Source organism: Pinus tabuliformis, chromosome 1_1 (assembly GCF_031772625.1).
Source record: "Pinus tabuliformis cultivar Carrire ecotype Pingquan chromosome 1_1, CPIR1, whole genome shotgun sequence".
Taxonomy (NCBI): Eukaryota; Viridiplantae; Streptophyta; class Pinopsida; order Pinales; family Pinaceae; genus Pinus; species Pinus tabuliformis.
Window position 1 is genome coordinate 412,764,970 of NC_142297.1, and position 16,128 is coordinate 412,781,097.

The window sequence follows — 16,128 nt, forward strand, 5'->3', positions numbered from 1 at the left end:
ATTGGAATCTCTATAAGAAGAATTTGTGTGGGTTTTCCTCTCAAAGAGTGAGAGGTTTTGGCCCTAACTGATAGCCTACATTCTGTGTCTCTTGTCTATTTATGTTCATGCATTGGTAACTGTTTGATGAAGAAGAAAACTAATAATTTAAGCAACTAGAAGATCCTAATCTAATGAAGAAAAAGTCAATCAAAAGCAATTACTAATTGAGAGAAATCACCTAATGCTAATGCCCTGGATTTCTCAACATGGTATCAGACAATGTTGCACGAAGCGGGGACATTTTTTGGAAGCAGGGACGCGGAAGCGTCATTTTCCAAAAATCAAGGAAGCGAAGCGTCTGCTATATATATATATATATATATATATATATATATATATATTTGCATTTATACTCAAAACAAACATCCCAAATACCAAATTAGTTGTAGAAGACATGAAAACATGCATATTTTTGCATAACAAGATAGATATGGCATCCATGATTCCATTGTAGTTACTAGTATGTACATCAACCATCTATATTATAGCGATTACAAACATACATCAAATTTTTAAGCATATTATAAAACATAAAACATTTAAGCATATTATAAAACATAAAACATAGAGTATATTATGATTTATCTAGCAAGTGAGCAATTGTCAACATTTGTCATGTCCAAAATTCAAATAATAATGTTTAAAAAATATGTCACTTGGTCACCGCCAAGACAAAAAGGGTTCAAAATTCAAATTCACAAGCCTACAAGTCTAATGAGTAATCTATGACAAAAGTAGTAAATTGTGAATATATCTACAAAGCGTCCAAAACAGGCGGAAGCGTCCAAAATCCGCACAGGGGACGCTTCCTATACGAATCCACACCGAACGCGCTTCGGGCCTTAGAACCGGGGGGGGTGGGACGCTTCCTGCAACATTAGTATCAGAGCTAAGGTGTCAAAGTCAAGAAAAGGGCATGCAATCAAAGAGACACTCAAGGATTGAGTTTAAAGAAAGGCATCAAAGCAAGTCAAAGGATATCAAAGCAAAAGTCAAAATCTACATCAAAGTATCAAACTCTAGATCGAAGAATAAGCCTACACAAGCAAAAGGATTGGATCCTCTAAGTCATCATTAAAAGACCACAAAGACCATCATCAAGTTGAAGAGAGTTACAATGCAAGAAGTATAGAAGCATTTCTAGGACTAAGATTACATCATCTTGGAGAAAGTCGAAACCCTAGAAGCATTTATGATATGCACTCATTCACCACCAAGAAGTTGAAGTATCTTGAAGGCTAGAAGGCTAAAGGCATAATCATCATCTTCAAAAGGCTACAAGGCAAGTTCCCTCTCATTGAAGCAAGGACCTCTCCCTTATCCTTAAAGAAGATCATCTGAGGAAGCATCAAGACATTCATCAAAGGGAGCTAGATCAAAGGTGTTGTCATCATAAAAGGGGCAATCTCCTTTTATTGAAGAAGGGATTTCATTTGGAAGAAGATCATCCAAAAGGGCACTAATACACCTTCATCAAACACCATCATCAAAGGGATCAAGTTAAAGATTTCATCTTCACTTATCAAGTAAGTATCTTTCATTCTATAATCTAATATAGTAAAATGACTTCGTTTTGCAAGGAGATCTATACGCTGGTTGGGTCATCGAACTTCCTTGCATGGAAAAGGAGAATAGACATAGTCCTCGAAGAAAGTGAAGTCATTTCAATGGAAAAGTCTCCAAACTATCCAAAAGTCAAGCATTATATGAATACATGGAAAGGAATCAAAGGGCTCAAGGGATTCTCATGAAACCAGTCAAAGGTCCCCTCATCCCTATATAGCAAAATTGGAGACATCAAAGAGATATATGATAAACTGGTAGAACTATTCTCTGAAGATGTGATAAAGTAGGTCATATTACTTAGATCTGATCTACACAAATTGAAGGTATCAAAGGATAAAAGGTTATCTTCATAAGATCTCAACTACAAGATCTGGGAGAGATAATCCTCATTGTTCTAAATACACTAACTGATGAACAAGGTAACAAATGTCTATGAGGATAAGAAGGTTATCCCATTCAACAATGTATGGTCTCTATGCAAGATAGGAGAACACAAGTTGAGGGCAAAAAGAATTCAGACATTTGTCGAAAGGAAAGAAGAACATAACTAAGATTCAATGCTATGAGCATTACAAGAATAATTGTCCTAAGCTCAAGTAGGGCAATAACAAGGAAGATAGAGAAGAATTCTATTTCACTGAAGAAGTGGAGGAAGCTGAAAGAGGAAAAGCATTAGAAGCAAGAGCTCGTGACAGGACAGCTAGAACAAAATCTATAGCAGTCAACTGTGAAGGTTATAACTCTTGGGAACATCATTGAAAACTTAAGGAAGGGCAAAAGTCATCCAGGACATGTCTCATCATACATCAAGTCAAAAGGAAACATCTACTGGATAAGGGATATGATGGATCCTCAAGATTCTCTGATCTAGAGAGGAAGCAAGTGTTTCAAAAGGAACTCCAACTTGTGGAATTCATGGGATGATGGTATGATGACATAAGAGATGAAGTAGATCAAGGGGTTGAAGCTCTTTTGAATCAAGAAAGATGATGAAAGAAGCCTAGATGACCTAAAGGTAATTGAGATATGTATGCTTGTACTCAATACTATAAAGCCATGTTATATGGTTGCAAGTAACATGGATCACTACTCGATCTTGAGAACCATGATCAAAGGAAAGCAATCTACTCCTATGAAAGGTTGTCGGAAAGCATGAACCGCACTAGATGAAATCAACATAATATATCCTCATATGAAGTATGAGGTGGTTGACTACAATTGAAGAACTCTGATTGGAAGCCCCTGGGAATGAAATGAAATATGGAAGGAAGAGATCGTGTGATATGCAACCATGGTAAAGGCAATCAACATCCAAAAGACCAAGAAGATTTGACTTGGAAATCTCCCGGAAAGATATGAAGACTCTAATGGAAGTCTGGAAAAGATGGACCCTTGACAATGGATATCTTTGGGAGATATGTCAACATGTATGAGGATGTTGATGCACGCTGGAAGATGTCATGATGAAATATCATCACCAAGGTAATTTTGATTTAAGTGTTCATTTCTTATTTTTGAACAAATATTTGGATGGGTTTATGTAGGTCTGCCAAGGGAAGAACTATGGATGTCTTCCAAGAGGACCATGAAGAAGGATGTAAGATCCTTCCAAAGAAGACAACATGAAAAAGGTAGTATGACATGAAGCAAGACCAGATGAAGACTAATGGATCACTTTCTGATGAAAGGAATAATGACATGACTGACCCATGAATAAAAGTGGTGGATGGTCTGTGCCCTATGAAGAAGCCACAAAATATGAAGACTCCTTGACAAAGAAATTCATGACATCGAAGGAAGGAGCTCCTCAAGAAGCTAGTCGAGGAATTGTTGTAGGTCCCTAATTAAGAGGGAGCCTGAAAACAAGTTTCTTACTTGGAAGAAACTTGGTAATTCCTGAGCCAAGAGGGAGCTTAGGAATTGATTTGTTCTCCCTGATTGAGAGGGAGAGATAGACACATCATTCTAGTCTTCACTTGGGAAGACAGAATGGAGGATTGGGTAAACATCTGGCATCCGCTGCTCATTGAGGATGAGATAGGGCAACCAAGATAAGAGTAGTCGTAGTGGACCGATATTCTTTGAGGATTGGCTACCCAAGATAAGAATAGACCAAAGTAGGTCATACTCTGCGAACACCGGGGTGGAGTATGTACCTTGAGAGACAACGATTATGGTGTCTATGAATCATTGGTCTCGCCAGCATTGTGCTCTAATCATGAGGATAGAGTTGTTAGGCAAGGCCTTGCTATGTAACAATGTTGGTTGATATGATGCTATACAAATGGGTTACCAATCTGACTCTTCTTATGAGAAATTATTCAGATTGAGAATGACCAAGTACCATTATGAATACCTCCCTAGTTAAGAAAGAGTGTTGAAAAAGTGTAATTAGGTTCGGTCTTCATAATGACATGTAACTGTGATTTTTGTAAATGATGTAAAAAATAAAAAATAAAATTATTATTATGCCTTGCTTCATGGGTTTCATGAGCAAGAGTTTTTATTTTTAGATAAGCTCCCATTGAGAGCTTTAGGATTTGTCATAAAAGTCATATAGAGTCAATGTCATGTATGAAGAATGTATATGAGTCAATACGATTGTCAAATAGCCCTCCAACGACAAGCACAAGTCCTCCTCTTCCATGTCGGCTTCAAGATGGAGTAACAACACTCATGTCAACTCACCTTTTGAGACACAACCCTTCATAAGAACAAGTCGGCTTATATTCATGGGAGACCACTATAAATAGGCACCTCGGCCTATTCCACAGAGACAGATTTTCGGATACATCTCTCTGATATTTTCAGATGGGTGGAACAGAGACAAAATTCGGATCTCTAGTACAGAGACAAGTTCAGATGAAAAAGACAACGAGGTAGAGATGGAAGGGACAACGAGGAAGAGATGAAGGGACAACGAAGTTTTGTCTAGGGCTAATCACAGAAATGACAGTTCAGACTTCTGAAAGAAGGTCTCGGTACTTCAGCAGAGAAACAATATTCCGTCAAGGGTATATATATATTACAGATCGATGCTATGAAGAGACCACAATTCGGTTCTGTAAAGGAACTACAGTTCAATGATAGACCACATTGTTTTAGTGTTGCTACAGCAATCCAAGAAAAACTGAGGAAGGGCTTTCTACAAAACTTACTTGTTGCCATCCTCTTTTGAAGGTACATAAATCTATGTCTACAAATGAAACAATGGATGAGAAAACACTTGGAAAATATTTATAAAATTTTTGTAATGAAAACCTTTGAAATTTTATTTTTTCCTTTTTTTGTTAAATTAAAGCATAGGATAGGCCTAAATTACTTGCGGCCTGAGTAGAGAGGCCAAAAAATACTAGACTGCCTCACAAAAAATTGTTGATGTATTGAAACCCTAGCCGCTTAGGAAATGAGAAGGGTAAGGCTAAAAAAAATTCAGCCTTTTCCTTTTTTTAAGTGAACCAAACCCTTACTCTTCTTCTTCCGACATGCAAGATAAGAAAAACCCAAGGGAAAATATACAAAAACTTGATAAAACTATAGACAAGTCTAGATCTAAGCACAAGGATTTACTACAAATACACAATGGATAAATCATGGAATATGAGTACAACTCAATTCCACAACTAGCAAATAATAGCTCTAATTTAGCAAATTTATTCTATTAAGCACAATCATTTAAAAAGATTTGAGATAAATAAAAATTTCCTATAGCTATGATCGAGCAACCCTACAAAAAAATCATTAGATAAATCCTTCAAGTGAGAGAGTTGATTCTCCCACTTCCTCACTCAAGAGTTGGTTAACTTCAGCAAAAGCATCCCCTCACGCTTGAGATCTGATTCAGTTAAATATTTTCTACACAACTCAGAAAGATTTTGTTAGCTTCAAATGAGATAAGGAAAATATAATGGAAGGAAATTCTAGCAACTTAAACAAAAGCACACTAGCCACATCCAATCCTAAAATATTTTCCAAACCTAGTCACCAGTGTAAGATAGTTATACACTAATAATTCTATGAAAGCAAATGAAACAGCAAATATAATCACCAGTAGAAAATTAGGTTCAAGAATTCATTACCATATCATAAGAGAAGAGCCACAATATTTACCCCAAATACTTGTGTTTATTATTTCAAAATAGAGAGCTTCAAGAGAAAAAAGCCAGAGCACAGTATCAACAAATGTTACAATGAGGAGCATATGCTTCCTTGTATAGAAAAAATGAGAGCTCTAGAGACTCTTCCAAGTGAAAAATTGGCTAGATCCATGAAGGTGCACAAATTTGACTTGATCTTGGGATTAAATGCTTGATCTATGTCAAAATAATCTCCACCATTGATTGCTTGAAAAAAAAATCGAATTATTCCTTGATGATGTTTTTTTTCTTGGTCCAAAAAATATTTTTTCTGACCTTTTTTGCTCGAAAAAACCCCATTCACTTAACCAACTTGGACCATAAATTCGATTTTCATTAAAAAATCAATTTTTCGGGGAACTAATCCCTCTTTTCTAGACCAAAAATATTTTCTTGAATTTTTGCTTGCCTAATTTGTGGAGATTCCCTTCTTGGAAATTGCACACTCTTTTTTAATATTTTTCACTTGGAGAGAATTTATTTTTCTCTCATTTTTATTTTCTGACCATTTTCCAACTGCTTATTTAGCCATTTGTTTGGCCAGAAAATGAAAATAAAAATAATTTGAGGGGATAAAGAAAATTTCAACACTCAAAAGGTGTTTAAACATAAAGTTGAGGTGTAGAGGTTCTAATTATGAGTACTCTATCCCCTTCAACTTTTACAAACAATTGATTTACAATTTCCAACCAGTTGGAAATTTAATAATTAAAATAGACACTTAGACTTAACCAAATTTTGCAAGACTCAAGACATGATTTAGTATGATAATTATACATAGACTCGATACACTAGGACTCACTTAAGACATCACTATGAAATCCCACCCTAGCTTTGGGGGTATATGTGGGAGAAAAATTCTATTAATTATTTCGTGTACAAAATAATTAACGAGGTTAAAAAACTCCCTAGGATGAAACTCATTAGCAAAAAATCTTAAGCTTACCTAGGTGTTTTACATGGATTTATAGATATACTAGAATCATTTTTGCAACGGCCCACCAGGCTGCAAAATTTGGAGTTGCAACTCTGATAAACTGACAAATGATGACAATGAATTTTGGATATCTGACTGGTCGAACATGATGGAATTCCTTAGCAAAAAGTGTACTGCTTTAGGGTAGTTGGCACGGAGTGGTCAACAGGGATAAATTTCATTTCCTGGAAATATAAAGACTATGCTTCAAGATAGTTGATGAGAGGACATAAAGAGAAATTTGAAATCTCATCATGTGACTCCACTTGAAGGAAGTCCCACAAGAAGTTCTTCACAATATCTTGTTCCACAACTATCTAAATCGAAGAAATATTATAGAAGAAAGGTAGGTGAACCATTCAGCTGAGACATCACAAAACTCGGATTGGATTCTATTGAAGAAATAAGGTACTTATTTTCAGGTAATCTAGGGCACTCTATTACAACAAGTACCATGGCTATGCCTTGGTTGGATGATGTTTATAAACCATTGGATCTTTCCATCGTTGTTGGAACTTCTCATGACATACCAGATAAGGCTATAAAAAATCTTTTTGCATTCAAGGGAAAATAATGTAATCACAACAGAAGCCCATCTAAAGGCAATTGATGAGAGTGCTCAAGTCATTGCAAATCTGACATGGGAAGAATGCCAAAAGATATTCCTTGAGCAGTGGAAACAAATGAAGGATGATAGATTCCTATCGACCCATCTGAATGGGATGAAAAGAAATGAGAATGAGAATGCTTGTTGATTTTGATGTTAGTTTTTTTTGTTCAATTATTTTTGGATCCAACATGGAATGTTGTCACAGATGCATCTAGGATACATCTCATGTGGATAATGTATGGATCTGTCATGCATCCAAATTGACTATAGCTCCTTGGCATATCAATAAAAGTATGAAATTCAGATCCAATAGTCGCCATATATAATATTTATCATATTGTTCTGTTTGCAGCTAAATTTGCAAATTTCCACTAAAATAAGCATTAAAAATCACACCAAAAACAATATCCAATCAAAAAATGATAAGCAAAGGATCTTTGCAAAAGCATACACCCATCAAGATGATAATGAAATACAGTATTGGTTGTTTGGGAGTACATTAGATTAACTTAGAAACATGCACCATCCCTGACAAGATTATTGCAAAAAGATAATTTGCTGAAAACTGAAGCAAGAAAATGAACTGACCATCAGTGCATGAAAGCTCTGGGTTCATGTCACGATTTGTTTTAACCACTCGCGTATAGATCAGTTGACCAGTCTGATATGAGACAGATAATTAGTAACATGTATGGAAGACCATCATCAAAAAATGTGTTGAATGTGTTTATATTACAAAACAAGCAATAAGGTGATGGAAAAGAAATCAATACTTCCAGATTATAAGGAACCCACCTCAAACTTTGGTATGTTCTTCCTTGTTCCACCTTCAAATGCAAGAACGGGTAGAAAAGCCCATGTTGGACCTTTTATGTCCACTAGAAAGTTCTACAATCACAAGACAGTAAACCAGAAAGTAAAATTTTGAAAAATGATTAAAGGTTTACTAGTTTTATTCAAGTCAAAAATGTATTTTGAAAAATGCAAATTTAACAATTGGAAATCAGGAGAAAAAGGCAATTTCAAGGTACATGTGCTAAAGACACCCCCATTAATTGATCTAAATCAGCGGCTCTTAAATACCTGAAAACTATTGACATGCCACTAATAAGAATAACGTACAAGAAATTATGTTCTTTTATAAATGGAAATATTCAACCAATTTTCACCTCAGATTTTGTTAAAGATTTGTTGTACCATTAAACTCAGTTCATATTTAAACAGCTAGATATTTCACTACGGTAAATATGATCAATATGAGGAAGAATTGCCTTCTTTGAAAAACATGAGGAATATTCTATCTCGAGGGGAAGTTCTTTCCAACATATGGAAACCGGCAGAAAATAGGAGATAGTAATTCATAGAAAAAATCAATTGGATAACAACATCCCTCCAAATTTGCAGAACACTTCCTACAAAGATATAGCTTGTTGCTACAACATCAATTAATTTGACAGCTCAATTAATTTATATGACTTCATGAACTCTTGAAATATGTAAAAGGAAAGCACCACATGGCTCACAAACCTTGCCTAAAGATTTGTTGTACCATTAAACTCAGTTACATATTTAAACAGCTAGATATTTCACTTCAGTAAATATGATCAATATGAGGAAGAAATGCCTTCTTTGAAAAACAAGAGGAATATTCTATCTTGAGAGGTAGTTCTTTCCAACATATGGAAACCGGCAGGAAATATGAGATAGTAATTCATAGAAAAAATCAATTGGATAACAACATCCCTCCAAATTTGCCGAACACTTCCTACAAAGATATAACTTGTTGCTACAACATCAATTAATTTGGAAACGCAATTAATTTATGACTTCATGAACTCTTGAAATATGTAAAAGGAAAGCACCACATGGCTCACAAACCTTGCCTACCCGACAAATCTAAAGCACACTAGCTGATTTGCACCTAACAATGACTCAGAAAGGGGAAGAATCAAAATTTCCTCAAGGCTCTGTAAAAGAAACAAAACCCAAAAATATGCAGTATATTCACAAGGACACATTTTGGTGAAAAAGGAAACTACAGAAGTTAATCCATTAGAAATCCTAGATCCAACATTTAGACATCAAAATTGACAACACCACAATGATCAAATACATATATCAGGATTCATCACATCACATTAATGTTGAGATATTAAATCCTCATAGCCAATAAGTTGTCTCAAAATTTTCAAGTTACAAATAGAAATTAAAATCATGAAATGTACATGTTGTCAAAAAATAGACCATTGTATATCATAGAATTCTAGATTCTAGATAATATGCTTTGGGGGTGAAAAGCTGAATATCCTGCATATGATAGAGCCCCTGAGGTTGTTGAGATTCCACATCCTCATCTAATAAATGATAGAGCTCCTGAGGTTGTTGTGATTCCACGATAGAGCTCCTGCAGTTGTTGCGATTCCACATCCTCGTCTAAAAAACTAGAGTCATCACTTGCAAAAGCTATCTCCTCAATCTCCCATTCTCCACAACTCAATCTGAATTTGGGTTGATCTTATCCAAATCAAGGGCATTGGTGACCCTTTTCCTGCATGTGCTTGTAACTAAGACGCAAATTCAAGTGAACAACAACAAATCATTCATTGGTTTCAGCTCCAGTGAGTTAAAATTCATTGAGTGTATATGTTCAAACATATTCCACTTACGATCAACAATTGGAAGAACTATAAGTCCAGCTCGAAACATTGATGGAAAACTTTTTCTGATCAAGTGTATGAAATCCAAAGTCTTCCCAACGTGCACATAGTATATCATCCAACATATACTGCATGGTCGGTCCTCCTAATATTCTTTTGTAATTGTACTGTTTAAATATAAATTGTATCTATAAAATAAAATTTGCATTTGAAGCATGTTCTTCATGCTTGCAAGAAAAAGAAAATATTTATTTGTTTTTATCAAAGCAGGAAAAATGAAAATTTGAATTTTGTATTTGCCTCCACATGTCACCAAGTCAGCCCTTCAAGAAACAAGTCGGCCAGTCATAAGAGATACCCTTTCGCATGGTTAGAACTGCAATGTTGCACGAATCGTACTCATATAAGCTCGTCATGCTATTGACTCATCGACTTGTATAAGACTCGGGAACAACTTGATAAGTATTTATATGACCTGAGTCAGAATGGGAAAAGGCGAGGGAATTTCTGAGCATTTCGGCTCGGGTTCGAGTCCCCGGTACGTTCAGATGCAGAGCGAGCCAACGCCCCCTGCGTCGGATCTCCACCGGCAAGAAGGCGAGCGGATTTTCGAGGAATTGCCCCGGGCAGCCGTAGTCAAAGTGTCGAGGCCAGACTTGAACGATCTCAGCCATATTCAGCTTGTTTATACTATCGAAATTGAGTACAAGCAGACACAAGTCCAGCCCCAAAACCCTGGTGTTTCACAGCAACAGCTGGTTGATGGGAATGGCAGCAACAATCCGCCCAATCCATTCGTAACGGCGTCTCTGCATGTAGGCGATCTGAAGCCCAGTGTTACGGACGGCCAGATTTATGAGCTATTTCAGCAGATTGGTCCCGTTCTCACTGTTGGCATCTGCAGAGATGTAAGCACCAGGAGTTCTCTTGGATATGCTTACGTAAATTATGGCAAAAAAGAAAATGGAGTTATTGTGAGGCGGTCGAAGAAAACCCCAAAGAACAAAGCGTTTTTGGTCTGCGGCTACAGCGTGAACCCTCCGAAAGCAGAGGTGAATCCGGACGCTTACCCATCCAGCGGGGGTGCCATCAGGGCAGCCGATGCGCAGAGGGTTTGGAGATGCCGTTTCGTGTCTGCCATTATCCAGAAACAGCAGGGTATGATAGCGCATGTAGGGGCTATATTTCACGCTGATCTTCCGCCTCTGCAACCACCTGCACAAATCAGCCCAGATCTGATCGATCCCCCTGTTTGCCATGATCTGACAAGTATGGGTTACACCCAGAAGACGATGATTGTCGATAACCCTAGGATCGGCACAAGTGTTTTGAGCGACCATTCATCAGGCCGCCACCAGGACATTGTTGACATCGAGAACAAATCTGGCGAGGGAGCGGTCTTCAGTAAAAATGGAGCCCTCAGGATGGAAAAACGCAGATTATATTTAAGGTACGAAGGAAAAACCCATTTCATAGAATATCAGAATGTTGTTCTGTTTATATATGATGCAGATCTGATTACCTACATACCATGGGGCTCTGCCTGGGAGCCACTGCCAAGGGACCTGTATAAGCCAGATCTGGAAACCCCATGGGATGGACAAAATAAAAATAACAGGGGAGTAATTACTTCTTTTCAGAAAACATCCAAACTACCGAAGCTCAGCCACAAAGAGGCCGAAAATTTCTGCCAGGGTAAAGATTGGATCCAAATCTTCATCAAACAAACAGGGGGCAGCCACCGTTGCATGCGACTTAGCAAGAGTTTAAACATACAAGAGCTAAAAAACAAAATACAAAACCAATTTGGAATACCCACAAGACACCAGAACCTGATATGTGCAGGTCGTAGCTTACAGGACCATCTTACTCTACAGGAATATGGGATCTGTCAGGATACAACCATATATCTTAACCTAAGACTGCGTGGAGGCTGCAACGGATCTGGCTCAAAGACTCCAGGCTCCTTTCGTGATGCAGTAAAGGGGAAAGGAAAAATGCAGGACAAACCAATGTTACCACCAGAGCAACCTGGGCCACATATAGTAGAACAAAAACTGGAACATGCAATGCTCAAAGTTACTATACCAGAGGTAACTGCACTACACTCTGACTTCTCAAAACATGCTGTAATATGTAGATTTAATGGTTTCTGGCCAAAATCTGATGCTTTACATCAATGGATATATTCCCGCTGGACACCAGAATGTAATATATACCTATGTTCAAAAGGTTTTTTCATTGTAAACTTCCACACAGAGGAAGAAAGGGATAGAATCATCAATGAGGGGCCTTGGTTTTGGGGTAATGCAGGTCTCTTTGTTACCCCTTGGTTTGCCGAATTCGACCCAAACACTATGAAAATCTCAACAACGCCTGTTTGGGTGAGGCTTCACAACCTCCCATTACATTTCTGGCATCCCACAGTATTATATGCCATTGGGAATTCCTTGGGGAAATACCTAAAAGTTGATGATGACAGATATAGCAGAGGGATTTACACTTTTGCCAGAATTTGCGTAGAAGTGGACTTGAGTCAGGGGCTGCCTGATCAAATTTCATTAAACTATAACAACACTGAGTGGATACAACCCCTAGACTATGAAAACACAGCATTCAGATGCCGCACCTGCCGGCAAACAGGACACCTTCAAAATTCTTGCCCACTGGCCAGAAAGAATACAAAAGGAAACAAGAAACAACAAAAAAAGCCAAATGGGTGGCAGAATACAGAACCGCTGGAAGAAGAGGACATTCAGCCAGAGCATAAAGTGAATCAAGAGGAACCTGATATAAATATGGAACAGAATGGCACACATGAAGAAAAAGCACCAGACCCACAAATGGAGCACCATGTTCGGCAACAGGAAATGCCACAGCCGGAAGTTAGTGGCAACAAAAGAACCCATGGATCTGAAGGATCAGAATCCGACAAAGAACCTCCAGTAAACACGCAGGAATACTCACAGGCCATCATTGTTCCCCCTTCCGACTCACAGGGTTGGCGTAAGGTGGAGAAGAAGAAGGGCAGAAAAGTATAGGCTTTGATGTAATTGTAAACTTTTTTATATATTTTTTATTAGTGTACTTGTCCTATTCATAGACAGCTATCTGCATATGCTCTAAGCATCTACAAAATGTAATTTATTTCAATATGAATATAAATTACGACTTTTTCTACGGGAAAAAAAAGACTCGGGAACAACTTGTATAAGATTCGTCAAAATACAAAAAAACGTTAGATTATGGTAAATTTTAAGCACAAAAAAGACACTAATGACAATTCCAATCCGTATAAGTTATAAAAAACCACAATATATGCAATAATTCATAACATCATCTCATATCTATAAAAGTACAACATAACATATTCGATTTTTGTAAGCAAAACATTTAGATACTGAATAAGAAAATGACTCATGATTCCATAATTAAAATAAAAAAATGTCTGCAAGTTCAAAATTCAAATACATATGTCATAAATGATAAACGATTGTCACATAACAATCTTGAGTCTCGTCACTCATGAACGACTACGCCTACAATAAGCCCTCGTGGAGCTAGTGCTAACATCAGAAGGCTAAAGCAACTGTGAGGCAGGTGTATTTGGAGTCTCCATTTGAGATGGCAAACTAGAGAGATCCTCAGTCTCTTCATCAAGCCAACTCAAATCAGGGGACTCCTCCTCCACAACCCAATCAGACTCTAAATCAATAGTATCCAATAAAATTGGATTTGTATCCTTTGGTTGCACTTTTTTTGTGAGCATTTGTATCCAACCTATTTTTCTTTTTGTTGTGGATGTGCTCAAACACTAACCAATTGCGCTCACAAGAAGAAGCACTGCAGGGTTGACTCAGAACTCTAATGGCGAATTCTTGTAATTGTGGTGCCTCAGTGCCACAATCTATCCACCAATGAGCTGTAAAAAAACAACAACAAATATTATTAGTTTGCAATGCCAAACATATAAAAGAGAACTAGCAAAATTACAAGCCAAATTCTAACAATTTGCACTTACAAGGCATTTTCTTGTCCTTGACACATTGGCTTGAGCTAAATCCAAACATGTCAGATGCTTCCTTGTACATATCTCATTGTATGTTGATTTTGTCTTGAATATCTTGATTCGGAAACATCTTCTCAATGCATATCATGACACCTCTCATCACCTCGGGATCTTTTTGAATGCTAGACCCCTCATTATAGAAAAAGCTCGGATTGAGATATGCTCCTGCTACATGCAATGGTGAATGTAGTTGCTTGTCCCACCTGGAATCAATAATTTTCCATATAGGAAGATATTTAGATTCATTTCCCTTATAAAAAGCCTTGATGGCCTCTTTAGCCCTGCGCATGCGCTCATAAATATATCTCATTGCAGGTTGCTCTCCATCCATCAATCTCAAGACTTTCACAAGGGGCTCAGTGAAGCTGACAATCTCAATGACTTTGTCCCACAAACTATCACCAAAGACAGATGCTTTCACAGACAATGCTTATGGTTTTGTGCTATCTTTCCAAAATACCCATTGTTGGCTACAAAACATTCTTCTCAAAGTTTGGTACTCATACAAAAGGCTTTGGAAGAAAAGAAATTTTGTAGCAAACCGTGTGACAGTTGGGCGACTAAGCTCACCCTGTGTGAATTCCCTCATAAGGTTCAACACCCAAGCATGATTATAAATATACTTGGTAATTTGCTTGCATTCTTGCACAACATCTTGCACCCACTCCAACTTCCCAATGTCCTCTAGTATCAAGTCTATGCAATGGGCAGCGCATGGAGTCCAAAAAATGGTGGGATATTTGGCATAAAGCAACCTTCCAGCTGCCACATAATTTGCTACGTTGTCCGTGATTAGTTGGATAACATTTGCAACCCCAACTTCCTCCACCACATGAACAAACAATGTAAAAATCAAATGTGCATCTTTTAAATTTGCAGATGCACCAATGGATTTTAGGAACATGGTTCCTTTAGGGCAAGCTACAAAAAAATTTATTAGTGTTCTACCCCTTTGATATGTCCACCCATCAGACATAATTGTACAACATGTAAATTTCCATGAACTTTTAATGCTCTCCAATTGTTCCTTGACAAACTCAAGCTCCTCATCTAGCTATTTCCCCCTAAGTGCATTATAAGATGGGACTTTGTATCCAGGGCCAGCACTTGCGATCGCATCCACCATGGGTTGATAAAAATAAGACTTTGCATAGTTGAATGAGAGACCGTTATGGTACCAAAAACTCCTCACCGCCATATCTGCCTCCTTCCTTTTCTTTTGATTAAAATTATCCAAGGTTGGTTTAGATCCTGGAGTTGTACGAGGACTAAAAAAAGAAGAAGTTATACTCCTGTTTTCCACAACACTTAAAGAGGAGTTACCAATACCTGGACTTTGAATCTGTGGTTCACTCTGAGATGAAGATCTACCTATCCCAACAATCTCATCCTTCCTTTTTGCCCTCTTAGAACTTTCTTCTTTAATGGCTTCCAAAGCAGCGGCCATTTTAGTAGTGACTTCATCAGGGCAATTTTGACAACATCCCACACCATTCCCAAGAATTGTAGCTATGTGGTATTTTGGCCTGTTTATGCCTACATGCATTGTGGCATTGCAATAATTGCACTTGACATGGTAGTCATTACCAGCAATGATTTGTTGACCATGTGCCCATGCCGGATCACGAGACTTTCTAGAACCCTTTGATGGCATGGTGACAGAATCTGGAAGAAAAAAAATAGATTTTAAAATTTAATTGATATTTTTTTGGTTTTTTAAATTTTTTTTGGTTTTGAAATTACTTTTAGTATGCAAATTTTTATGGGCCTGTGGTTGAGTTTCTCAGCCACACAGAGCCGTTGTGTGGCTGAGAAACTTAGCCACAGGGCTTGTAGTCCTCCTCAGACCGCAGGCCTTGTGTGGCTGAGAAACTCAGCGACAGGGCCAAAACAATTTGCAAACTTAAAAAAAATTGAAAAAAAAAACTAAATTGAATACAAAAAATTAAAAAAAAAAATACATGGAAAACATTCAAACAAGGTTCATGAAGCCCACCTGAAGCTGGGTTTGATATGATGAAGCCTCCTTTAGCCTCCTCTAACAGCTCCTTCACTATGCAATGGAGCCACTC

General features: G+C 37.5%; 1 protein-coding gene across 1 annotated transcript in view; it reads right to left on the reverse strand.

Annotated features, from left to right (window-relative positions):
- The window catches only part of LOC149213449 (uncharacterized), a 213,770-nt gene that overhangs the window by 71,278 nt on the left and 126,364 nt on the right, over positions 1-16,128 (reverse strand). Inside the window, exons 5-6 of the mRNA XM_089392004.1 lie at positions 8,126-8,218; positions 7,919-7,991 (exon numbers count right to left, since the gene is read on the reverse strand). Of these exons, the coding sequence (XP_089248130.1) occupies positions 7,919-7,991; positions 8,126-8,218 (166 nt within the window). The remainder of the gene's footprint in view (positions 1-7,918; positions 7,992-8,125; positions 8,219-16,128) is intronic.